This window comes from Ptiloglossa arizonensis, chromosome 14, assembly GCF_051014685.1.
Source record: "Ptiloglossa arizonensis isolate GNS036 chromosome 14, iyPtiAriz1_principal, whole genome shotgun sequence".
NCBI classification, from domain to species: domain Eukaryota; kingdom Metazoa; phylum Arthropoda; class Insecta; order Hymenoptera; family Colletidae; genus Ptiloglossa; species Ptiloglossa arizonensis.
This window is the reverse complement of record NC_135061.1, coordinates 7541614-7569565: the sequence shown is the minus strand read 5'-3', so window position 1 is coordinate 7569565 and position 27952 is coordinate 7541614. Positions and strand designations below refer to the sequence as shown.

Sequence of the window (27952 nt, the reverse complement as noted above, 5' to 3'; positions counted from 1 at the left end):
CGATATTTGTTCACCTTTATTGTTTGCCCGATCCTTTTACTATTAGCCAACAAAGGTGCGGTGTTTTCTAAAACTGTTAGATCGTTTTCGATGAAAGCTCGAGGTACAGTTCCATCGAAACTACCGAGCTCGAACGAACTTTTTTCAATCTTATTTCTGTTCATTCGTGCACTTCGATACCGTGTCGCCGAGCGTGGTTGCGCGATCGTTCGATTCTTCGGTCGCATCGACGTCAGACGTTTTAAAAAAAATTACAAGCAACGAGAAGAAATTCACAAAAATTACATCGAGCCAAAATCTTAAATAATATTATTCGTTCAATGTTCATTAGAAGCGTGGTCGTACATATTTTATAAATAGACCTTTTCTTCTCTTCGCGTTTACGCGTTGAACCGTGTTGATTCGTATTTCATTGCATCCTACATTATCAAGAGATTAGTGCTCCGAGGAAATAATAATGCTTACGATAAAATGGGGATCAAGCGGGCCGCAAAATCTAATGGATTGTGCCGCGTGTTTGATACGTCTGCACTAATGGTAGCTAAGAATCGACGTAACGGTGGGTAGGACAATTTTCTTGTATACGGACCGAACCGACAAATTAGTTGGGATTGAAATTGAAATTGTTCCGAGCAGCCAAGTTTAAAGAAATTTCGAAAGTCGAAACGAAGCAGTTTTCGTCTCTTTGCTCCTTTATTTTATTTTAAGATACAACGATCGGACAAATTGTACGGAACACCGTTTCTAAAAGTAACAGGAGAAACGCAAAAGTTCCGAGAACAGCTAAATCTATCAACGTTAATAAAAATTCTATCGAGGTTAACGAATTTCTACAAGTTTTCGGAATGGATCGTAATTTTTTGCTCCAAAGACGCAAAAATTTCGAAAGCTGATAACGATTTTCTCAATGAATGGTTAACGATTGGCTCGAAAACGCGAGGGTTTGCGTTCAGGGTGGGATACGAATGAAAATATCGTTGAAAGGAAAAAATGGAGAAGCTGAGGAACGGTTGCGAGCCGACGATAAGGGACGCCAGTTGTCGGAAGCCCCATCGCGGGTACAAATTATTCGAATCCTGTACGATTTCCGAAGCCGTATCGACGATGCCGATCCGAGGCGTCGCTGAATTTATCAAGCGATTGCCACATAGCGTCCGAGGTTCGTCTTCGGGCCTCCGTCCCCGCGTTTCCATTTTCTCTCGAACGTGTCGCGTCGATTTTCTTCTTCTTCGATCTCGGGATCGAACGCGTCTCACGTGCGCGGCCAATCGCGTTCCATCGATCCTGCGGCCACCGATCGGCCATTTATATTCCGTGCTCATAATTATCGTCGACCTTCGATGCCCAATATTACGGATCGCCTGTGCGGATCGCATGGCAATGCGCCGGAAAGAATGTTTCGTGCCGTTTCCGCGGGAAATCGAACCTCGCGATCGAACCCCCCCCCCCCCCCCCCCCGAGGAATCCCAGACTCGATCGATCGATCCACCGATCCACCGATCGATCGATTGGACGCGAATCGGGTATTCGAGGCAAAAGGAGCAAAATTCTTCCGTTGAAAAAAACTTGGAACAACGATTCCAAGACGAACAGCCTTTGATATATTCGGTAAAAATTACGTTCCGAATTACAAAACGAAATTGGTGCAACGAACGACTGTGCTGGAATAAATCGTTGTACCAGTGCTTATACGCGTCGCGAATAGTTTCGAGAAACGTTGGAGAGTTTTCGAAACAGTGATCGACGTTAATTATCGATTTACGTATTATCGTTTCACGAAACACGCAAGTATTCGTCGATTCGGTCCAACGACTTCGAGGTGCGTTTCGTTGCTATCAGTTTTTCGCTTCGAGCGAATATTTCGGAAGGAGGTTGATCATCGAGCGATGCTCAGCGCCACGTGTTTATGTCTTTGTTCGACCGTGAAGTGCATCACGAATCGAAAGAAACGTCGTTAAACGCGGGGAGATCTAATCGAAGCTAGTCATTTTATTCAAGGACCGAACATTGTCGCGCGAAGGACTCGACCGGCACGGTTCTCGGAACGCCGGCTATTCCGTGAAATTGAAGTTGCTACCAAAGAGTATGCGCGTACCCGGAAGAAACGAACACCGGGGAAGTTCGATCGCCTTTTCGGAGATCGGAAAGTCAACGTCTTTCGCGATCCGTGGTTCGCGCGGGAGATTTCGATCGCAGAGTAGCCCACATGGGTCTCGAAGAGTGCCATGGGCTACTCTACGAGAAGAGTTCCCGGGCGAAACCCGACAAAAGGAATAACCCGAAGGGAACAAGCGACCGAGGAAGAAGCGAGCCAGAGGAAGGAAGCGACGATCATAGAAACAAATAGAAAATACTGTAGGGCGGTCGCGCGCGCGCGCTCGCGCTCGCGCGTGTGTGTGTACGTTGGCTAAGAGGACGACGACAACCGCGACGATGTCGACGTAGCAATAGAGAAAGAAGGAGAAGTCGAAGAGGAAGTAGAAGAAGAAGAAGAAGAAGAAGAAGCAAAAGGAGAAGACGACGAAGAAGAAGAAGAAGAAGAAGATCGAGTACGAAAAGGAAGAACGAAGAACTGTGCAAGAGAAGCAAGGAGAGGGGTGAAAGAAGATCGTCCGGGACGTAAGAGAGAGAGGGAGGAGCCGCGACAGGGAGGGGGGGAGGGCAAAGAGGGAACCGGGAGAGTATAGAGGTATATGAGAAAACAATAGAGCTGATTTGCAAACAATAGAATAACGTTAAGAGTCGAGTATTATACGCCGTTGTTACTTCTTGTGCCATAACGCCGGAGAGCATATGCCCATTAATATTCAAAGGCGAAAATAATGTAAACGACACGACAAAAATCGAGGGAATAATTTCAATTCTCCCCGTATGGGATTCCAGCGTGGCGATACACCGAGCGAGCCTCCTGGGCCCATTTCGTGTCTCTTCTTCTACGACCGCACGTACACATGTATATTTAGCAACGAGTCCGCGTACCGCTTGAGTTCCATCGAATCCCGTGCAGAAGATGACCCATCGTTTCCCGCGAATTACCCTCGGTTGCCCGTATCGACTCGCCCTACCTCCATTCCAGCCGACTTTTACCATTTTTCCGCTAACTTGGACCTTTTCGCGAACGATGTCCTACTATTATCGCGAGGCTGAATCTCGGAAAGTTCTCGTCGACTGTGTACCTCAACATTTTAAGGACAAAATTAACATTCCGACAGTTCGTACTATCTTGGATTGTTGCTTTTTAGGTCCGTCGGGTTAGGTTCGGTTCGAGAGTCGGACGAATCGCGCCTGTGTAGCAACAATCGAAGGAAGCTGGGTTTCCATAGCCGTAATTGTAGGAAAATAAAGGTTACGTTTCTCCGCGCGCATTGTCTTAGGGTTCTTGGAACGAGCTGGCAAAGGCTAACGCTTGAAATCGTCCATGATCGGACAGGGCGCGTGCGGCGTGCACGGGTGTCCTAACCCAGGTTTAGAGGTTGACGACGATAAAGTAATTTGTCGGATGCGAAGGTCCTCGCGGTCCTCGCGGTCCTCGCGGTCCTCGAGCACTCGATTCGAGGTTACGCGGGTTCTTTAGGTTTACGTAGAAAACGACTCGTATCGCTCACGATTTACTATCCAATATCGGTGGAATCTGATCGAGCAACTTTCGAAAGATCGAGACATCGAAAGCCAATCCTACGTTTTTATTTAAGCTACTTCGCTTTTGGAATTAATGAAATATTACGTGCCCTCTGGACCGTTCAAGGACGTACCCGTACGTTCTATGATGCAAGATCGATATCAATTACCTTATAAGAAAATAACTTTGGGCCCCGTAAAACGATACTTTGTTTCGTAATCGAAGCCTCGTAGATCGAAAATAATTTGGACGCATCGTCGAGGGAAAATTGTACGAACCGTCGAGGGCAACAGCGGTGAATCATCGACACAATTCGATGACTCGATGACGAGTCGTCGGCAACCCGCGAAGAGAATCGCGTACCGCTGGGGTTCGTGCATCGCGGCAGCGTTAGAATAATTCAAGGGTTCCTGGAACCGTGGACGACGAACAATAATCCATCGCGATACACATTGGTGTAATCTCCATCGTCGAAAGAGTCGATTCTCGACCTTAATTCGCTCAGACGCGGTTCCCATAAAATAATCGAGAACAATGATTCCTTTCCCCTTGATTCGCGACGCGATAAAACAGTCGCGAGAGAAATGATCGGTGACGGGCAATAAAGTTTCCCCTCTCTGTGAAATTTGGACACCTTCGAGGTTTATCTTATCGCGCGGTTGGAACAATCGAGTACCGATTATTCAAGGTATTCTCGAATCTGGATATAAAATCGATGGAAGGTCGATGAGATTGCGTTCGGTGCTCCTGGTGGTTTCGATGAACCGGGTGTTCCGCGAAACACCGAGTTGAAAGTGATCGATCTCGTCGAAAAATGAAGATCGATCGATCGATCGATCGATCGATCGAATTCCACTCTTTCGGTACGCAGAGTAGAATAAACGAATAAAAACTGTACAGAGGTATATGCCGTTAGACTCGGATCTGGGTTAGGTAAAGTTTAAATTTAAATCGCTCAGCGTCTTCGCGAAGATACATACGTATACACACGTATCGTTCGAGTAATTTAACTCGATCCAATTATAGCACGTTCTTTCTATATGTACAATATATCGTTAAGGGAATTAAAAATACGAGAAATATAACATTGTTCGATTTCGTGAATCGTTGACCTTCGTGTGTTCCGTACAACATTAATAATTCATCGTTAACCTCGTACGTTTCGTGAAATATTAACCTTCGTCTGTAACACGCAATCGCTACATCATCATCATTATTATTATTATTATTATTATTATTATTATTATTATTATTTCGTAAGTACGTGTAACGTTTTGTTTTTAACGACAGGATGTATCCGGGTAAAATAATATTCCTCGTAAATATTCTAACGTCGCGATGCTAGATTAATTAATTGTTTACAAGTTCGTAATTGCTTGTTATTTTCACCTTACCGAGAAGACATTTACATCGAGTGACGCACAAGGAATTTCGAATACACAATTCGTTACGTGTTTTAATATTTTGTTAAGGAAATAGTTTGGATCGCTCGTGCTCGTGTTAATCGAACACGTGTAAGTTCAAGCCCTTCCGAGCTCCGTATATTTAATCGTTTTTGGTCAAAGTTGTAGGTCCTTCGCGGAATACGTAAGATCGAGTAATCAAAGTTACACGAAACCAGGAAATTGTGCATATCGAAGAGAGTCCACCACTGTGATCGAAAACGTTTCAAATATAATTTAGAATTGAAGTTCATCTTCTCGAATTTTAGAAGCGAACAGTTTAATATTTTAGTCGTGAAACGAAAGTAGGCGAAGAACGAAGAGGAAGCTTATCGACAGCGATGAAATGAAAATTGAACGACGTTCGATGGGTGACGGTTTCGCGCGTTTTCTGTCACGGATTTTGCGTTCGCGTAAATTTCAATTAGTCTCTCCGTTAACCCTTTCTCGACACCGTGGACGCCTATTAACCCCGGCGCAGTGTTGCGTCGCAACGCGAGTACCGAACGAATTTATCACTTGTTACCGCATTTAATTACGATAATCGACTCCACGAACGAGACAACTAGGCTCGAGCATCGCGACGAGCAAGAATTCTCTTTCGAAGACGAAGAAGCAATTCGTAATACTACGTAGTAGTACACGAGAATCTCCATCCGGAACTGAAGCGTAACGGTTGCCAAGGGAAAGATACTTGGTTAAATTTCGAAGGAATTAGCCTCACGAAATGAAATCTACGCACACCGAGACTATTTTTGTCGACTCGATTGTCCAAAGTTTGCACAATTCGTCTCGTCTCGAATATTTTCGAGAAGATTACGTCGGAGCGAGGAATCAAGTTCCTAAAAGTGCTATTAACGTTCCGCGACATTTCTCGACACACCCGTCGATAACATTTTACGCAAAATTAATAAAATAGAACGCGACGCGTAATAAATACTACGGTCCGACGTATCTTATAATTTTACGCGGTTTAAATAATTGTATTATTTATACGCGAAATCAAGATTCGAAATTTGAATAGATTATTGTTACGAAATCTAGTTAATCGTTTACGGAGAAGGTGAAACAGTGTTCTTCGAAGTGGGGAGGGCGAAAGAAAATGTTTAACGAACAGAAAAATAGGTAAAAAGAAAGTAGATAATAGGCAAAAATGAAAAGGAGCGACATTTTTTGAAAAGATTGAAAACTATTGTTCCAAAAAAGAGGCAAGCTTTCGTAGAGTAACTTTTACAACTCTGAAGTAAGAAACGTCTCTGTAAATAAATTTACTAATGATATTAATATACACGTGACTTGTTGCTCGAAAAATTCCACTTCCGCTGAACGAAACGGAAAAGAATCGACAATTGGTCGACGACAGAGGCCATTTCACGTCGCATCAACGCGCATAGTACATCATCGAGTCGTCAATGCTGTGGCGGTACATGTTGTTCTTGGACGCGATTCAATTTCCCCGAACAACGAACATCGATGGACGCGCTTTGTAACGTCTGAGAAACGTGTCGAGAAATTCTAGAAAATGGACGCAAGATGAAGAGAACTCGGAGTTCGCGAAAAATAATTTGCACACTTGAAAAAACTAGTACATCGATCACTTTTCTATATTTTCTAGTTTCCTTCGTTTGATTCTATATTCTTTTCGTTTTTATTTCGATACAAATGATATTACATTGCGTCGCTTTACGTTCTTGTCATTTTTCTCTATCGACTGTATTATTTTTTTAACGCGATCGAGTTCGCGTTTAATAAATAAACAAATAAATAAAGGAAGAAGCGTCTTTTCGATAAAAAAAAAAAAAAAAAAAAAAGAAAGCCCGCGAACTGTACGATATTAGAAAATTTACGAGAACGTATGAAAAACATTTTTATATAGGAAATGTAAAAATTTCTCATCCGTTTTCCAAATTTCGAAGAGGATTTTGTTCGTTATCTCTTTTCCATTTTATCACGGTGACCAATAAAAGAGAATAATTAGTTTCGCAGTATTGGCTAGTCGCGCGCGGCGACCGTCGATCTTGGCGTTGATCGTTAAAGTGGAAACAAGTTGAACGAAATCCAACCGCTGTAGCAGATGCTCGCGGCATGTTGACAATCCGGTGTCACGTCATCATCAACGGTCTCGGTGTCCACGAGCCCCGGGTATAATCGATCTGTGTCTTCGAGTCACGATTTAAGCTCGTCTCGCATCGCGAAATACGAACCAACCAACGACAAGCAACGATCGGCCTAGCAACTCAACGTGTTCGATTCGTTACGCTCGAATCAATGTTAGAAAAAAATTTGAGTCGTTGCGAAAAACTCAATGACGTTTTGTCTTTCTTAGGAGTGCGATTAGGGTAGCTATAGAACGAAAACATTGCCGAACGTTTGTTAACCGGATGACTCGAATCTATACTCGAAATATTATATATATTTGAACGATTTAAAATTTATAAATATATTTATATTTATTACCTCGTTTCCAATCGCGATTTCTTTCTTTCTCTTTTTCATTTCCGATCCACGAGTTAGCGCAAAAGAAATTTAAACAAATTCATAAATTTATCACGACCGATGAGAAATAGATCGGTGACGTTGGAATAAAAAGTAAATCGAACCGGAATATTTTTCCCAGGAGAATCGAACCAATTACTTGGACGCATATTTCTCCAAGCTTGTGCACCCCAATCGAACACCCGAAATGTTCGTTCCACTGTCAACGTGCGCTGCTCCCGCTGTTTCAAAACAACCCCAAAGTGCCCGGTATCCTAGTCGACGAGTGACGCAAAAATAAAAGAGAAACAGTCGATTTCCATCGCGAGGGTGCAGGGTAGAAACGCTCCACGGGGGATAAAAGGGACCCTCTAATTAATTTGTTCGAGTGACTCACCCTCGGCTCCTCAGATTCCTCCCTCCTGACGTTTTGGAAGAGGACGCTGCCCATCTGAACCTGAAGATTCTGCTGCAACAACTGCGCCAACTGTGGATTCTGCGTCAGGATCGCTGGATTCTGTTGCAACAGCTGAGCCAGCGCGGGATTCTGCACCAGGATCTGGCTCAACGGGGAGCTCGCCATCGTGTGAAGGGATTGTTGTTGCTGCTGATGTTGGTCCTGGTGCTGTTGTTGGTGCTGGTGTTGATGTTGTTGCTGCTGCTGCTGCTGCTGCTGCTGCTGCTGCTGCTGCTGCTGCTGCTGCTGCTGCTGCTGCTGCTGGAGACTGGGAGAATTCGCGTTCGACGTTTGACAGGATTGAGAGAGGTTGCCGGGGGGTGGATTGTGCCGTGGTGGGCTTTGAGGGGTGTGCGGCGGCGTCGGAGGGCTTCCTGGCGCCATCGATGAAGCATCCTTCTCTTCTTTGACCTTGACCTTCCCTGGAAAGGAAATTGATTCGTTTGCGTCAGTCCTCGCAAGTTGGAGCAACGAACGTTCGAAATGCAACGTTATCGATCATCGAAACGATTTCTATCCAAAAGAACGATCGATCTTCGCGAAAAAGGAATCTTCGTCGCATTGATCCTGTGCGATTTCAAATTAATTCAAATTATACGAAATCGGAATCGATGGAATATTCTGGCTGAAAAATTGTCGATAAATTTCGCGAAATTTTCGGTGTCTCGATATCCCCTCTACCTACCCTAATCACCGTCGCCGAGGTGCTCGACCTCCTCGCCGCAGGAACACCGCGACCAGACTGACTCCGCGGCTCAGATTTTCCAAGATTTCGGAAAGTATCGGGACGAATAGTGGGGAGAGAGTCCCATCGGATTGGTCGAAGGCTGAGCGACGGAGCGACGAATGGAAACGCGACGACTTCGCGGCGGAAAAAACCCGACCGAGGGGAAGTTTTTGCCACGGAGGGCTAGAGTCGTGAAATTGAGACGTCTCGAACACGAAAGAGCCGCAATCGACTGCGAGCAGGTACATCTGCTTCGGGACAGGCCGGTGCCGTCACCTCGTTTACCAATTATTTCGTTCAAAGTGAACCCACGATTTACACAATTATGCGAAGCGAATCGTCCAAGAACAAATATCGAAGAAATTTTTACTTCGGTTATCTTGCTATTATTATATTTAGGGTCGATAAAAGTTAATAAATTTTGTACCAAGAATGTATAGTAGACGCTCGATCGAATTATCGCATAAAAAAGCTGAACGTTCCATTTTAAAAAATCGAGGTTGACCTACAAATCTTTGAAGCGTCTCCACCTGAAAGGAAACTTTGTTCTCTGGCTAATGACCCACTCGAAACCATGTAACTATCGTACACGACAATTTTCCACGCAACGGACAATTTACAAGCTATGCAAGGTGGGCATGTTAGGTGCCTCACCCTGTATATTTAATTCCGGTGCACCTCTCGCGTCCCTTGAGTTGTGTGCGCATACTGCGGTGCACATCCGAACCTCCGAAGCTGTAGCGCTGGCGTAACGTTGGAATTATTTTTACCAAAGGACGTGGTTCGTATCCGGAGTTTTCAAAGGGTATCACGGTTTCGCTCAGGGGACGAAAGCCTCGAGGAGTTCGTCTCGAGTAAAATTACGAATCTCTCTACGATTTTGCGATCGAACACGGCAAAGGTGAACAGTTCATCTTAGACTCCAACGATCGGACTAGACGGTCGTTGTTGTCCCGAAACTATTTTTCCCGAAACGTTACAGAGAATCATCCCTTGTGTTCTCCAAACGAGACGAGCGTACACGGTGCATCCTGACGAGGGTTTAAACCGGCGGAAGGAGTCGTGGCAGCGTTTTAATACCCCCCCGGTGGCTGTGGCCCGCGTTTCAGGTAGATCTATCCGGATTTATTCGCGCGAGGATCCATGAGAACATCGGAACCCGATCTCGGGGCTTGTACCTGCAGCAAACGACCTGGCCAGTCGATCGCGTAGCCACGAAACGGGAAAACCGTGAGGAACGAGAGAGAAGGACCTCGAGAAGAGAAAAGAAAGGAGCTTCGGAAATTGGGAAAGGGCTCCACGAGGGCCCCGTTGCCCCCCAAGATTCCCTGGGATCCCCCTCCGTCTGGATCGATGACGTCTATCAAAATTACGCAACCCCTTAGGCATCATTTTTACCTCTCGTTCGTTCTCCGAGGCCCTCCGCCGAGTTACCATCCCCCCCCCCCCCACCCCTTGTCCATTGTACAGCCTCTCGGGATTTTCCTTTTTTTTTCTCTTTTTTTTCTCTCCAAAGGCCGACTCTAGCGTCGTTTAACGAGACGAATACGCGCGGCTGCTCGTCGTCGATGAAAAATGACTATCCTCCGTGGTAATTTAAGAGAGCGACAGACGTTGTGGGAAACTGTTCCTTTTTTCAGGATCGTTTCTCGGAGCAGATCGAGCGGTTGCCGGTTTAATTGAACCAAGGCGAGAATTTGAGCTCTATTCAGGTGCAACAAGTTCACTACTTCGAGGTTCTATAATTCCCCACTTTGAGGTTGAAAGACACAGACTGTGCGTACATTTGCATCAATTTGAAGATGAAAAACCTCATTGCATCTTTATTACCAGGATTAATATCAATCCATCGCAGATACATTGAATTTTCCAAGGTACGGTAGACGTTTCTTTGGCAAATCTTTCGGGCGCTTCGAAAACTGCCGAGTTTGAAATTCGAAGAATTTGCGCGTGTGAAATTGAATGGACAGAACGCGAAAGAACTCGGGAAAAGTTTAATAGATTTGTCAAAGAGTTGATTCGGTTTATATTATTTCGATCGCGCCCACTGTATCGTTGAATCGTCGAAATCACCTTTGAAAATATTTGTAAGGAACGTAAAGCGGCCGGTCGTGGATATTTAAGATTACCTCGAGCCGAAGGCGATAAAAAAGGAGGCGGAGGAGCGCGAAAGGAGCGACTTGAAATGATTTCGTACACGTTTCAGCGTTAAATGGATTCCACGGTAGATATTCCTGAGGGATCGCATGCACGTTCGCGTTATGCTTGTATCCCGGGCCGGATCCTTAAATTGACTCGATTTTTAAGGCCCAACCCGAGGAGGATCCCGCGCCGCGGGGATCCTGTGTTTCTCTTCCTCTCGCGAGGTTCTCCTTTTCGTCTTTGCTCCACATCGGGCTGCATCAGCCGCGAGTCGTGGTCGATTGATAAAAATGAAGAACAGAGAAAACGCGGTAAGAAATGCCGCGTGCCGTATGCCGCGTGCCGGGGGTTGGGGGTGGTTTGTGAAATCGAAACGGCCGAGAAAATAATTAGCGCCGTTAGCGGCGAACCGATTCGCGTCTCGTATCAAATTTACCAACCGAATTGGCTGTTGTTTCACCGAGCAACGTTTGCACGGATAATAGATGGAATTTATCGGTATTGATCGATTAATCGAGAAGTTAACGTTACGGTGGGAACGATGCCAGAAATTACTAGCGCGCGATGTTCTATATTCGAAAATTTTCACGTATTCTTTATTGTACATCGTTGTATATGATTTTTTACGAAGTGTTTCAAAGCGTTCGACTCGACGCAAAAATGTAGCATTACGCACGAAAAGGTTAAAAATACATTGCACTTACGGTGTGGTATTTTTGTCGTACGATCGTATATGACACGTGAATTTGATGTTGATACTTTTAATAGTGTACGAAATAGTCTCGAGGCCCGTTAATTTTCAGCGAACGATCTCGATGCTTGTACTCGAATTTTCAAATTAAGGTAAATAATCGTTATTTTTTAATTATCGGAAACAAAGGTTGTAGCGTTGAATACGTTTCTGCTTTCCGTTACGTTTGAATTTAGATAGCGGAACGTATCGTGAAGTAATAAACGCACTTACCGAACACCTTGCCTGCGCAACGTGGAACAGTCTTTAAAATACTTTGCTCTTTATCGGGTGATAAACTCGCGCAAGTAAACGTCGGTCAATTACCTATCTTGCGAGTAAGAGTCAATCGCCTATCTTGAGCAACGTTCAATATTCTAAGAAGACACGTTCCGTAAGCAGAAAGTAAAGCACGTTCGAAGACGAAAAGGTAAATGTTCTTTTCGCTCCTGATCACCGTATCGTTCAGTCTTTCGAGTCTTTCGATTCGGCAGGAGAAAATCGTCCGATTTAAAGCCACTTTCGAGGCGAAACAACATCGATCTCGATCGCACGCGGAACGAAGAACTGTGACGGTGACATCCGACCCGGTGAAGTTGGAATCGTAGAAAAAACACACACCGCGTCGCATCTTGCGCCCATTTTTACGAGATACTTAAACCTTTGAACGGTTCGGTCGAAACGGGAGCAGAGAGAGAGAGAGAGAGGAAAAACGGAGAAACGGAGCGAGACAGAGGGAATCTCCGATTTCGAACTGCGCCCGAGAAATCGGTTAACCCTCGTGCGTCGTCGCGGCCCAGAAGGGGGTTGCGCGATTTTTCTCAGGGGTTAAATCGACCGTGGCAGCCGAAAAATCGCGTTTCTCTTTATCCCTCGACGAGGTCGCAGGTAGCTGCGCGCAGCTACCTGCACGCGCGCGTCCACCGGTAACCCGGAAAAGGAATCCGTGAGGGGTGAAAAGGAAAACCCCGAAGAAATAAAATAAAAAGCAGGGGAACTACCCCCGTGGTAGAAGAAAAGGAAAGATTACGCAAGAAACCTCGAAAAGGGGAAGGGAAAACACGGTGGAGCTCGCCCCTCGATGGAACGAAGAAACCGTCTCTCTCTTTCTCCGGCGGTCCAAGGGTTGCCGGGGGTAAGAAAACAGGGTAAAAGTGAGTTAATAGTCGGTAAAACGGTATTCACCCCGTGACCCGGCAGGATTGCCGACTCCTTTTGGGGTCGAGCCCTTTTTCTTCCTCTTTTCTCGCTACCGTGAAGTCTCTTCCGGAAGGGGTCGGAACGGGATACCGGGAGGGGTAGATCACCCCGTTCCCCCGCGCTAACGTGGATGGAAAACCGAGACACGAGACACTCCTTTCGTTGAGAAATTTGAGTAATCGTTCCGGGGCCCATCGTCGAGTACCACGAAGAGGAGAAGGGTGTCACGATTTTTTTGCGAGGGAAGCTGCGTATCGCCGTGAGAGAACGAGGAAAATCTCCCTCCTTTCGCGATTCCTCTCTCGATTACGGGGTAGTCTTTCTACCATTTATTTGTCATTCTTGGAATCGTACGTAGCCATTTCGTAACGAAAAGCTCGACATACTTACGCGCGAACAAGTTACAAGAAGCATAATAATTTATATCGACAAATTTAGACGTAAGGTTGCGGTAGCCGCGAAACGATAGCATTATTAAATAAAATTCACCGGTCGAGACGTTTCACGGTTGGATGATAATTTCACGAATGGTTCATAATTAATGGGCAATAAATTTTGGCAGTTTTACGTAGTTTCGTACACAGGGTATCGACGAAAACTTCGGACCGATATAAATTAAAAAGTTATTTTCTCTTTCGCAATTCGAAGCGCCGTTATCGAGATACGAGCAGTTAAAGTTTTTATGCGCGCGAACGCACGTACACGTGTTTCTCGTGCGCGTCTGTATCGGTCGACTGGGATAGGAATCGCGTGTACCGAGAATCGTATCGATAAACTTTAACTACTCGCGTCTCGGTAACGAAGCTCCGTATCGCGAAATGGAAAGGACTTTTCGATGTCGTTTCGCACGAGGAAGCGATCCGAAAAGAAGTCCAACGGTCACGTTAACACGTACGGGTAACGGTAACGGGTAACTCGCGGTGTCGAGTGAAGAGGAAATTGTGGCATTTTGTAGAAAAGTGTCGGTACTTGTAAAATAATTGTCAACGAATAGGACGAATGGGATCTTTTGAAATCGTTCGAACGTAAAGTTTCAAAGTCCAGACGGAGGTATTTTGAAACGAGAACGGACCGAAATTGTCGCGTTGGTTTCGAATTCGGACGAAAAGTTGACCGCGATAAGATCGTTGGCGAATACCGCCTCGGAGGGAAGGACGCATCGGGAATAATAGCGATCGTGGAACTTTATATCTCGCGTTCCAGGAACACGCGAAATCCTCGCGTTTCGATGGCTCGCGCGAAAAACGATCGTTGTCCACGCCGGTTAATATCGCAATTAGCGATAAGTCCGAGCGGTCTCTGTCGGGGCCGGGCCACTCCGTTTTACGAGGAATCGCGTCGTTATTCGTGATTTAGGTATTTGAAACGCGTCGGGGACGTCGGATTACGAGTGGTCGGGTTTCGACTTTCTTGTTTCCCATTAGAATCGAATTTCGTGCGTATCGTCGTGTAACGAAACACGCGAGCGTTTATAGTATTCCTCGCGTTACGCATGCCTAACGTGCATACGTGGAAATCGAAACATGGATTTCGCGATCGACCGACAAACGAGACGCGTACGTTTCCCACGGGACTCTTCGATTTACGATTCACACGCTCGACCGTCTCTTTGCACGATCTCGTTTACCAATTCGTTTCGCAACGTGTCAAGATTCGCGCGTAACTCGTTTTTCGATGCTTGTTCCGTGTTGCTCGGTTCGCGATAAACGAGACGAGACGAGTTCTTTGACAGGAAACGATAGAAACAATAACGAACGAACGATCCGATCGATGTATCGGAGCGATGGGGAAAAATTGACAAGGAGACGAGGTTTCGAGCAGGAATACGTTGGGCTCACCGTGCGACGAGTGTTTCCGACCTCCGCGCCGCCGGGAACATCGAATTCTTCGAAGACGGGGCACGAAAAAGGGGATACACGTTGGTCGGTTAACATAAAATTCTCAGCACGAGGTTGAAAAAGTCTCTTCGACGCGGGACTTAATGGTGGTTCGTTTGTTGGCGAGCCAGGGGGATAATCCAATAATTTCGCGGGGTGGAAAAATGGAAATCGATTCGAGTGGTCGGCACCGACACCTGTTGAGGGTTCAAGGTCGCGCGATAAAAGAGTCGATCCATCAAAGAGCGCGGTTCCCGCGAGGATCGCGATGGAAAAGTCGGCCTCGGACGAATCTCCGTAATAAATCGTCGATTCTCCATCGGCTCGTCATCGCCGACGACGATATATCGACCGCGGCGAATTGACTCGCGTCGTTAATGCCTCTCGGCCGGTTCTTCGTTCCAGCTCCTCCGTCTCGGAGAGAATCACCCGGAGGGTCGTTCGACCAACTGAAAAACGTCGATGATACGGAAAAATGATCGAACGGGTACCTCGTCTAGCTTTTAAATATGGTAAACGAACCGTGAAGAAACTTAACGTTGGCTTGTGTACCTACGGTGTCTTAATTTTTAGCTTTATTTATGGAATTACGTAGCAACTGGCGAAACAAGCGACGACGGCAAACTGTGAGAAAATAGAAAAAGAAAAAAAAAAAATAATGGCATCCTCGCGATTTTTCGAATGAACGTCGATTGCGAACGATGGCACGAATTGCGGGATGGAAAACGTGACGGAAAATGGTCGGTCGCGGGGTTCTCGAGTTCGCGGAGATCCCGATCTCGCGCGACTCTCGCAGAAAAATCGCCACAGGGAGCGGTCCCGGGTCCGCGCTCGAATTAATGAGCCATCTGCGTAATTTTTCACCGTGGCCCCGGAGCAGACCGGGGCCCTACGAAACGAGAATTCATCGAGCCGGGTGTAACGTTTCCAAATTTTAATATTTGACCGTGGTGGAGAGGCAACCGTAGAACGAGGAGAAGGAGGAAGAGGAGGAGGAGGAGGAGGAGGAGGAGGAACGCGCGACGGAGAGCGAACGAGAAGGAGACGAGAGAAAAAGACGAGTGGCGCGAGAGATAAAGACCGAAGGGCCCCGCGGGGCCCATTTTTAACACCTAACAGAAGTCAAGATGCCCGGCCGTGATTAGCGTTCCGGCGGGCCACGATGGGGCCCCGGACATTATCCTGTGAGAAATTGGCGGCCGTTCGTTCCTTTGTTCCAGGCGATTTTTTATTGACTCAAATTCTGGAAAAAAAGGAGAGAAAAAGGAGGCCGGGGCGACGGAGGGTAGGAGGGTAGGACGGGGTAGGAGGGGGTAGAGGGGGTAGAAGAGAGTTGTCCGGGGTGGGGGGCACGAGATGGCGGTTAGAATCCCGCGGTGCCACGCGGTGTGGGAGGCGATGTCGAGCGGATGAACGGGAAGATAGAGGGGAAAGGGAAACGGGCAGAGAAATATAAAGACGGAAAGATACGGGGTGAGGTGGGGGTTGGGGTGGGGGTGGACGCGGCCGCGGCCGCGAGGCGGGAGGCGGTAAGGGGGAGGCCGGGGAAGGGCCAGCGAACAACTGGCCACGGTCGAAGCCAGAGCTGCGCTCATTTTTTCTCGCGACCGAACCCGAAAACCCTTTTATGCCCACCCAAGATTAATTATCCGCCGTACTCGAAAAATGAAACGGCCGCGAACAAAGAGGAGCCGCGCCGATCCGCCGGGAAACGCCGGCTGTCCTTCTATTGCCGTTTGCTCGCTTCTATCGAGCCCGGGGATCGACGTCCTTTGTGCTTTTTTTTCTTCTTGGAAAATTTCGGAGGACCGGAGACTCGGTTTTTAATATCGGAATAAATCATCGGATTTTACCGCGGAACACCGCGGTTATCGTTTCGTATGGTACATTGGTAGTATTGTTGCGAAAGGACGTCGAGCCCGATGAAACGCGATCATTTTTAGGGGGTAACTTTTAGAGGAAAGTGCGAGTCCGAAACGTGCGAGAAACAGGAGAAAAAAGTTGGGGTATACCGGATCTCGAATCGATTCCGTAGAGTTAGATTCCGAGAGATTTCTATAAAATCTTCCTTTTCAAAGATCCGTAACGGGCCACGGAAAATAACAACTTAACGTTGAATACGCGAAAAGACGAATAATCGCAAAATGAGAAAAAAATTCTCGTAGAAATACAGTCCTCTGGGTTACGACTTCGTAGGGTCTGGAATTTGGAGTAGAGTGTCCACTCTATTTCCGATGTGATCGTTTTTGGTCTGGAATACTTATTTTTTTGGAGAACTGGTCCAATCTAGCGCTACAGAGGCGAAAGAACGAAGCATAAAAGTAACGGGGACGTCGATTCGCGTTTACATCGTGGAACGTAATTTGTAATCCGAACCCCCTATATCTAGGAGTCTCCTATTGGGGAACTTGGCAGTTGAAAGCTCAGGCTCCCGGTTCTGGCATTGCGCGGAATAATGCAACCACTTTCTTCGTCGAGGCTGGAACGGCCGTGAAACGTAGAAAAAGTGTCCGAGGGGCGGGATCCACACGGTTGGAGGGGGTTGACGAAAAGGGGGTAGGACCTCGTTAGGCCGAAAAATTCCACCGGGGGCCCGATTTGAATATCGCATAATGTCGAATTAATGCCGGAAATTCGACTCGGTGGGGCCCCCCTCTCGCGACGCGGTAATGGGGGCCCACCGAAATTTCGCTGCGACCCCCGTAAAGCTGTTTCGCGTATGGAAAACGTGTCGGGGCAATAGGCCTCTCCTCCCTGTCCCTCCTCCTTCTTCGTAGCCGTCCGAACGGCGCGGTTCTCTCAAGAGGGACTTAAAACGCAGAAACCTTAGGCTTTCGAGGCGGACTCGTTCTTCTACTTTTTCCTCCCGGCGAGACGAGCAGTATTTTACTCGCACGGAAAAGAGTATTTCAATAACGGAAGAACGATGTCCGCCAAGCCGGGAAATTTCGCGCATCGTTCTATGGAATTTCAATTTCGCGAAGCACTCTCGACGATCCGCTTCGATCAACGTACGTATACTATATTATAGTATTACAGGAGAGGTCCGATGTATCGGGAACACCGAACTCCGATGATCCCTCTCTGTTGAAAATTGTCGATGCTGGATCTCGAGTAACAGCGAACGGTCGATCGATTAGCGAACCCAGACCCGACCCAGACCTTTTCCTTCTCTTATTTTTATTTTCAATTGTCTTCCAGGTTTACACTGGGTTGCGTCGGTATCGCTTTCCGCGGTTCGTCGAACCGACTCGGTGGATCGTGAGATAAACCGTTAGAGAAGGAGGATATATCGTCTTCCTTGTCCAATTAGGCAGTTTACCTCCTCTCTTCTGTATTATTTCGTTGTTTGTCGTTTCTTCGGTGAGTGTACCTTTCTCCTTTTCGTTATTGACTTTTTTCCTATTCTAGGTGTACCTCTGAGAATTAGGGTCTGGGAGTGCGGTATCTTGTAACGGTGTCTGGCTTCCGCTGCTGGTCTTTCCTCGGGGCAGGTAACTCTGTGCGTGGATCTCGAACGCGACTAGAGCGTCCGCGATTTTAATTCTGCGCTGGGACAGCGTTCAAAGCCTCTAAAAACTTTGCGTAACCGTAGTTTTTAACCTTTTCAAAGTTTTTAAAGTTTTTAAAGTTTAGATTGTAAATAACGTTCGGAGACTCGTACGCGTTGGAATAATCAAGATCGCGAATGGTAGAGATTTGTATCGAGGGTGTGGTGAGCGCGTTAAAATTTCTGTTAAATCTGTGCCAGATGTGCGTACTCGGCTGTGGCAAGTTCCATCGAACGGTTCAGTTTCCGATGAGTGTTGCGTACGCGTTGGGTCTGTATCAGGTGAGAGCCAAGTGATTAGTTTCGATACCATGGTACCGCGCCACGAAAACTCGGCTCCTTTTAATAATTCGGGCCCTTATTCGCGTCCCGTGTTCCTCGGGGCCCGGCGTGGCTTTTCTGCTTTTTTCTAGAGCAACGTGGGAGGGGGCGAGGCCCCCGTCCCTCGTTCTCCTCTTATTTTATCCGAGGTCGGGTCCCATCCGCGCGTCCTTTCTTTTTGCTTGACATAATTTAAAATTTATGAGTTCGAGAATCGGTTATGCGCGGCCTCCGCTCGCTCTCGGCTCACTTTTACCATCCCCTCCCTCCGCTCCGCTTCCCTAACTCCGGTCTTCCCACCCCCATCAGGGGCCGACCAGGTTTCGCCGCAGAATTTGAATATTAAGATTAGGCCAGCTTTAATGCCGTTCCTCTCCGTATTCTCCCCTCTCCGATACGTCTGCACGAAAATTCTTCGCGAGACGTTTTCATAAACTATGCGCCCTGTTTCTCCCTCCCCTTGGCCCTCTCTTGCTGTCCGTCTCGCTCGTTTCTATATACGATCTCGATTCCCGTGCACGAACTTTGCGTTGCTTTCCACCCCTTCGTATCGAAACTCTCGGTTCGATGAATACAGACACGGACTCTTATTTTTAATACTCTCTTGTCCCACGTTTCGCTCTACGTACTCGTTTCTGGACTCCAAGAAGAAACGGTCCAAGTCGTTGACGTTGATCAGCTTCTAACGCGATTATCGAACGGGTACGCTCGTTCGGTGGCTCGCTTCGCTTCCTTCGCTTCCTTCGCTTCCACGATTTACAAATTACTATACTATATATACCGGGTGAGTGTACCTTAGGTTGCTCGACAAGTTTCGTCGTTCGATGAAACTTTTCTTCGGTGTCGTACCTTCGAACGGGACTACACGTTTTTCATGACACAGCGATCGCTGCGTTCGTCGAAACGCGTTATCGTCTCGAAACAAATATCGACGATTTTGAAATCGTCCAAGAGATGCATCTTTGCGAGAAAAATGAAAGAAACCGTACCGAAGGGAACGGGAAGAGAGATTCGGAAATTCCCGAATGGAATCGTCCCCTTGTAACGTAGAGACTGTATTTTTCGTGTTTCCGATACGGGCGAGGAGAACGATTCGCCAAATCCTCGTATTCGCGAAACGAAATTGGAACACGATCGTCTCGAAATGTAGCGAATGGACTTTCTTGCGGTGGTTCTCGATCGCGTTAATTAGCGGTCGAATCGCGGATTCGTAGAAAAGCCCCGATGGTTTTTAAAACGAAGATTAGCGAGATCGCGGGAGGGAAGACGGCGGAAAGAGAGAAGTTCATTAAGATCGTCGAAGCCACGGGCACCGTATTAGGTTGGACAAACTGGTTTTCGCGGGTCTTTTCTCTCCCCTGAATCATCCGGCGCATCGGGCTCGGATAAAAGAGCCCTGGGATTCGGCATGGCCCTTAACCCTTTATTTGGCGATGTCGCCCTCGAGCCACGCGAGATTTCTCTTGCGGTCCGCGCTACGTTTTCGCCGCTTTTCGATTACCAACTCCTCCGTCCCGCGGAAGACGAATGGCTCAACTTTCGAGCACCCTTCTATTTATTTTTCCTACGATCGAAATTGATCAATCGATTCGTTCCAACTTTTGCGTCCGATCGCGGTGTCTTGTTTCCAGGCGATATCTTTTCTAAATTGAACAATATTTCTATACACGATCGACGTGAATTTTCATCGAAAATAATTATCAGACGGTGAACGATACAGTCTTGCACATTGGAGAAGTTTACTCGAAAAGGTGATCGGAAGTGAATTACGCGTAAACGTGTGTCGATCTACAAATACGTACGCGTGATAGATCTCGTTTAAAAAGTTTAACGTTCAAAGTGTCGACACTTGAATATTTCTTCTTAGAAAACGTTCTTAACGATCCACCGGATCGTGTGTTCGGTTACTTTCGTACATCGTTGTGTTTCGTAAAAGCGAACGGAATCGACGTTGTCGTTCTCAAAGAATTTAATACGTATCGGTATTTTATTTTCTAACGCGATGTTTTTTTCATTCATTTTCTATTTTCGAATATTCTTGGCTCTTATTTCATTTACGGAAGGGAGCGCAGTTAAAAACACCGCGTAATCGTAGAATTGTATTTTCGATCAAGGAGCCAATAGTTCTTATCGCGTAGGATTGAAAGTGCTTCGATTAAAATTCAATAGGCCGTTTCTCCGACCACCGTATAGGAGATGTAGTATTTCGCACGGAGCAAACTATTTATCATCGACGATGGACGACTGACGGGAAAATACCGATCCCTAAACGACTTCTTTCCAACTGTTTATGTTTCCCGCCCGAACGGGACTAATTATAGCTCTAGAAAATAATCTAGAAACGTTCGGAAATAGAGTCGGTTGCGGTGAAAGGTGCTGATTTAAATATAATCGGTGATCCCATTGTTTCCGTTCGTCTTTAAAACCGTGTCGCGTGACCGCTAATTTGCCAATTGCCTATAATAAATAGTTGGCAAATGCCTGGCGAAATTTTGTGCGATCGCCAAGTAAAAAAAGAACGGTGTCTCGGTGTATCGTGACGCCTCGATCGCGAAATCTTTGGCTGATCGATCGTTTCGGTGGATCTCGGGATCCGGTGAGCCACCACCGGATCGATCATCGGCCTTTTCTCGAGGACTGTACTCGACTCGGCCATGTGTTTCCTCCGAGCGACCACACTCCCACGAGAGACGACGCCTGTTCTTATTTTCCCTTTCGTCCGCTTTAAAAGATTTCCCGAAGAAACGCGCCGCGCTTCGATCCCGAGTGATTCGTAATTACCCGCTCGTGTCAACAAACAGATCCAGCGATTTCATCGCTCGAATGACTTTGGACGGCTCCGGGGAAAAATATACAACCCCTCTTTGTCGCGTTTCGCGAACACCGTGTTTCACGCGAACGACGATAGAGTAAATAAGGATTTATCGAGAAAGGATAACGGAATCTTGGAAAGCTCGCATCCATCCTCTTACATTCGTTCCGCTCTAAATCGATCGACCATTCCCGCGATTCTTTGCGCAAAAATTTGATCGAATTATAAGAATTCTATTTTCGACGGTTTCTCCAGACATTTCAGAGGTTCGAGTCCAAATCGAATAATTCCATAAACATTTTTCTATCGTACAATTTATCCGAAACAAAACCGAGTACGCAAGAGTGACACGATACGAAAGAAATACGAAAAGCTTCGTTAAGACCTCGTCTGTTTCTTTTCGTCTATTTTGTATATCGATCGAGGAGTTGTCGGTAGACGAAGAAAAGTTACGGAAGGTAAAGGGTTAAAGCGTTGCACGTGATTCGAATTTGAAGGAAAATAGGTTCGAGTCAGACTCGCACCGAGGACACTGTCGCGAGCTGTTCTCCGGGACAAAGCGCCCAGCTTCGCTGTGCCCAGTTTACCGAAAAGTCGAGAAAAAGAGAAGAGAATCTAAAACGGTCATCAGCAATCTCGCCAATTCATCATACCGTTTCGAACACCGTCCGGAGAGCCTTCCAAACCACTCGTGTCCTGCTCCAACCACCGCAAACACTTCCCCCTTGGCCGGGCAACGACGGAAGGGTTAACATTACTCATCCAGAAGCATCGCAGCGTCCTCTTCCCCTCCATTAACATTATCTATCAAGCACCGCGAGGCAAGCCCGGGACACGCAGAAGAAGCGTCAGGTTCCCCGTGCACACACGCATACCGTAACGTTTCCCCGAAAAAAAGGGGGCAGAAACTAACGCGGAGATCCCTGTCGTTGCCCGCGCGCAAGAAGGACGAAAACGGGGCCCCGGGTTGGTAGCCAGAAACGGAGAACGGCTACGGGGCCCGAGCCCCAGCCCCAGCCCCAGCCCCAGCCCCGGCCCCGGCCCCGGCCCCGGCCCCGGCCCCGGCCCCGGCCCCGACTCCGGCCCCAACTTCGGTTCAGACCCCGGCCCCGGCCCCGGCACCAACCGACCAAAGATCCACCTCGGCTAGGAATGCCTGCTGATGGATTGGTCATCCGTGATTAATTTGACAAGCTGACTTTCTGGTTTTCGGAGACTGACAAGGGGCAGCAGGGGCCTCCGCGCCGCGGGGCCTAATGGGCCCTCTCCCGAGCCCACGAGACGTGTCCGGGGCCTCCCTATCTCGGCCCACGAATCGATGAGTCCACCGAGTGGGATTGTTTGAAAAATTAATCGAGCCTCCACCGGCCCTCCGTGGAAACGCTAATGGACACGGCCGCCTTTTCTATCGGTTATGAATCCAGTTGACCCCCCGAGAAACGGCCCCGGGGATAACAAGCCCGTTGCCTTCGCAGCCCCGTCAAGGAAAAAGAGAAAACATCACCAACGCTGGGAATTATTGCTCCTCTTTTACCAGCCGAGTTTTCGGACCTTTTCGAGTAACTACGAGTTTCGAGAGCTCGGCTTTCCCTCGCCGGAGATTCATTTCACCGGTGGTTTCGAGACTCAATGTTCGCCACGCGAAGGAATTGTTTGCGGTATTTGACCGTTTTAGATTGAGCCGGTCTAGCTTGGATTTTAAAGGTTTTACGAAACGAACGGTTCTCCCGATGGTACAGTTACTCGACCAAGTGTACGGAAACTTGTACCGTTCAGAAATTGAAAATTAAACCACGATTAGACGAGGGTCTTGAAAGACGACCACCGTAAAAGATAATAACTTCGGATAATCCCGTGAAGGGGATACCTCTTAGGAGCAGTTGGTACTGTTAGGGGATTGCGTCGCTTCGACGCATTGAATGTTTTCGATACGAATGAAATGTACGATAAGCTTCGAACTGAAGTTTTTGGCGTTTACGTCGAGTAACCATTGATGAACAAAACGGCGTTTACTTACGACGTGCTCGACGCACGCGATACATCGATAACTGTGATGCTGGCACCAACGGTCTTTGAAAATCCAAATTCGAACGATACTATTCTTTCTTTTCTTTCTAGCGTATTATATATGACGCAACGCGCGGTATGTGAAAAATGATAAAAAATTGTAAAAATTCTGCTATTCAAAATAAAACGGAACCATTTCGGCAGGCATATCTTTATCAAACCTTTGGCTCGTGGAATACTTTCGATACTTCGCTATCGATTCAGGTAGCGTAGGTTGCCATTAGTCGCATATTCGATCTAGCGGGAACGGTTCACTTTGCTCCGAGTTATTTTATTCGAAAGCACGTTGAAACTGGTCCGATTAGAGTCAGTTACGATAGTTTCCTCGTGGAAAGTCTACCGAACCGGTCCGTTCCTAGAGTCCTGATAATTTGAATTTGGGACAAAGAAGAGTCGGAACTTTCTCGGTGTTTTCGGGACGCTTTCCACATTTAAAAATTTTTCCTTTACAATTTTCCGTTGCAAAGACGAGTCCGCAGAAACGTGTCTCAAAAGCTAACGAGATTTCCGCCTGGAAAACTTATCGATTAGCCATCTCGTGTTTTCCTTTGGAAAAAAAATTCCCACAAAAATACCCAACCTAAAAAGATCGATCCAACTCGATTTTTGCCAACAATTTCATCGCTACGATCGATTATTCTTCTCCGTTATCAACGCGAAGATGGCCGAAACTTAAGAGTTGCTTTCTTTTGCAGTACAGGCGAGAAAATTGAGTCGGTTGATCTTTCGGGAGAAAGACGTTCCAGACGAAGCGAACCGAGTCGAAAAACGAGAATTTGGAACTTTCGAACGGAAGATAATTCTTCGATTTAGAAGTTCTCAATCTCCATTGAATCGCAGAGTCCCATCGAACGCTCGATGCGCATATAGTAGTTTCGCGTAAATCAGTGAAGCGCGGCGGACAGGTTCCCTAGATCGAAGATAGATAGACAGATCCTAGATAACGAGTTACCAGGTTTTCGCGTGAAACGCGTTCCGCAGCTTGGACAGCTGGCGATGCTTATCGGCTTGCTCGACGCGCGAGCGAACGATCAACCGTCGATGATTATGTTATCACCGATTCGACGAAACGAGACGGCAGGAATTCGCGCTTCGACACGTTGTTATTATCGATCGACGATGCCTTTGGAACGGAGAGTGAATTCGAGGATCGAATCACGTTCGATGAACCTGGTTTGCTTTCATCGAGAATTTCGATGATCGGCCTTCTATTATTCCCGAGTCGGTAAAAGGTGTATCGATGCGTCGGGTGACCCGGTCGTCGTCACGACTCCGGTTATTTATCGATTTATTAATTTACATGGAATATATTAATATTAAATTCGAGGTTAGGTTAACGACAACCTATAGCTGTTGTCACTCGCGCGTTTGTCTTTGCTTTCGGGCATGTATTATATTTTATTCGATTATAGATTTTGTGTACCGGTACGATAGAGACGTACCGTTATTCACGGAAAGTGTATTTAAAAGAAAAGACGAATATCGGCCGTTACGCGACGAAAGCTGCGCGTACTTCTTGGTAAGAACGATGTCGGTGACTCGACGAAAAATTTAATTTTTATCCCGCGCGCATTGACCGAACGTGTAAACGTTTATCCTACGTAATCGTGTTTCTAGCTTTCGGTGTGTTCAGCTGTCTTTGGATGAAATATCGTTGCAAGCTCTTAACGCGCGGTGCTATTAATGAAAATATAAAATTGAAACGGTTCGTTGAGCTTCGTAGAAGCGTTTATGAATATTGGAAAAAGTAATACGTGTTTCGAAACTGTCGCAAACTTTTCGCTGAAGCAGCTTTTGAAAAGAAACTGTCGTACGAAATTAATATTCCTTACTCGAACCAAAGTACGACAAGATTCGTTAAACGGGACTCGTTGTACCGTTCGATGATCGGACGAAAGAAACATTTACAAATTTACGCATCGATGTGTAAATTAAATTTCAAATAGAACCGTTCAATGGTGCAACGTTCAAGACTCGAGAAGATTTCGAAAGATTGAAATATTGTAAATTTGTATGATTTTTTATAGATTCCGAGCATTTCCTCGTCTACGACGTAATATCGTTACCATTGTTTCGCGTAACTTTATTTTTCTCGATTGTTCCCTGATTGTTCTTAATCTCGCGCAAGCCTCGAGGTAATATCTACCGCGAAAGAGGACCGAAACGTTACGCGGTCCAAACGTTCGAACTAAATTTACATAATGGTATAATTCCTCGATTAAAACTATAATTCGGTGTACAGTTTGGACCTTGTTCCGTCCTCCAAGGAATGGCGTACTTTTCGAACGGGAGGTGATTCAACAACGATGACGACGTCAAACGTGGACACGTCGTCGCATCCTTTGCATCCAAAGAGCTCTGCGCGGTATCGCAGCGCGGAATACGATTGTTTTCGGTGCGATGGCAGGAAACCGTACATCATCGCCGTTGAAATTATTTGTCGTTGCGGTTACGATTTAATAAATCGAAGTTTCGAAACGCGCCATATTTTCTGGACCGATCTAATAGAATAGTCGTGGCGGGAGTGGGTCGACGATGTCCCGATCGATCGCTTGTCGCCAGCGGGCTGCGAGGATCTTGCGAAGAGAGACGGTGCAGCTGTAACATTTACGCGCTCCGCGCGTCCCCGCGCGTCCCCCCGCGCGTCCCCGCGAACCGAACACGCCGAGGGAGAAATAAAGCAATTAAGCGATTTTTACAAGCGCGGACCGCGATGTCGGGGAATTAGCGGTGCGCGATTTTGCGCTTCGAACGGTGAGAATTGTTCGCGGATGTTTTCTGCGCCGTTGGGAGCGGAGAAGCGAAAGAGAAACTGCCGGCCCGATGCTTCGGACGCAACACGTGGTTGAGATTCGACGGAGAGCTTGAAATTCACCGCGGTGTAATAAAGCAACCCCTCTGGCTGTATATTTTCAACGCGACTCGAGTTTTCCTACTTTTATTTCAAGCCTGCGTCGTTCGAGCTCCGCACGGTGCGAACTCTGTGCCGTTGAGTCGAACCGTGCCTCGTCTCCTCCACCCGATGGCTCGCTACGAAGAAACCGAGCTCGAGAACGAATACCGAACGATTGTACGTTTTCTCGATTTTATCGTTGAAATTCGACGAACGTCGATACGAGACACTTCGAAAGGGTCGGGAGCCCGGAACGGGTATTTTTCTCGGGAGAAGAACAGAGCGAAAACGAAGAAAGGGAACCGGAGCGGGAGAACCGAAAATCACGATTCTCTCGGGGCAATAAAAATATTTACATCGCGTTACGAGTGACATCCGCGAGAGCGAGAAGAACAGGAAGGAACGACGTAGAGAGATCGACTCTAGCGGGCTCGGAATTAAACAAATAATCTCCGAGACTCGACGAGGGAATCCGTTAAGGCACGAAAGTACGCCCGGTAAAAGGATCCCATTGAATTCTAAATTTAAACGAATGTCCGAGTGTCAGCGGGCTGACGGTCAAAATAAACAAGATGCCGCGTGGAGTAGCCGGGGAAAAAGTAGAAATAAGAAACGAGGAAGACGGGACGAGAATCGTGGAGAGAAGAGAGAAAACTCCAGGCCGTTCTTTCCATCTTTTGTCGCGAAGCGCCAAAATTGACCTCGATGATCGCGTTAATTTCACCCGAAACGAACAAATAACGGAGTTTGAACACTTCGGAGGCTTTTTAGTACGCTGACGCGGTTCCCACAATTGATCGCGATTGTTTCGAGGGAAACCTCTTCTTTGCTCGGCGCTCGCTACACTGGTGTATCGATCGTTGTCGCGATAATGGTCCGAATTGGTCGCTAATTCGACAAAAAGTCCCTTTCCCACGGGTCACGACGACGTCGTTAATTGCGATTCCTCGTTTCTGGAGTTAATAACGTTCGCGAGACGCATCAACGGGTATAGGGTGTTTCTAAAATTTCGGATCGTGTCGATGCTCTGCTCGTTCCAACGATAAAAACGTTTCGTTCGTAAATCGAAAGGAAACGTACGCTTCGATAACGGTGTTCTTATCGCTTTAATTGTTAAGAATCCGAATATCTGAAAAGTTCGAAAAAGCTCGAAAGCTTGAAGTTCGATCGAAAGCGATTCGTAACTTGGACACGAAAGGAAGGAAAACAATGGAAAACTGTTGCGCGATACGCCGATGATGAAAAGCTACTCGGCTGCGATGACTGTACTGCGTCAATAAGTAAGCCCATTCCCCCATCCTCCCATCCCGCACCGCACCCCCTCTTCCCGCGCCGCGCTCTGACTCAGAACTTAATTGACGAACGAAAAAAGAGGAGAACCAATTGACCCGGAAGCGGACATCAACGTCAGCCTCGAGCGAGCTGAAGACGGATCGCTGGAAAATTGTCCTCGAAAATGAGGGAAAACGAAGGAAACGCGGCGACGGTTGGTCGCTGGAAATATAATTCCAGCGAAAGATCGGGTTGGACGACCGGAGCCCTGAAATCTCCGCGAGCGTAGTAAATTTCGAGGACCGATAAAGGAAACACGGAGACGACGCAAATATGTACGCGGAGAAGAAGAAGAGGAGCGGTGGAAG

At 47.0% G+C, this 27952-nt stretch overlaps 1 protein-coding gene across 3 annotated transcripts in view; it reads right to left on the bottom strand.

The window, feature by feature from the left end:
• LOC143154173 (zinc finger protein castor homolog 1) overlaps nucleotides 1–27952 on the bottom strand; it is a 308704-nt gene that overhangs the window by 36796 nt on the left and 243956 nt on the right. For all 3 annotated transcript variants that reach the window (XM_076326045.1, XM_076326043.1, XM_076326044.1), the window contains one exon: nucleotides 7934–8415. In XM_076326045.1, coding sequence (XP_076182160.1) covers nucleotides 7934–8377 — 444 coding nt within the window. In that variant the 5' untranslated portion in view covers nucleotides 8378–8415. The remainder of the gene's footprint in view (nucleotides 1–7933; nucleotides 8416–27952) is intronic.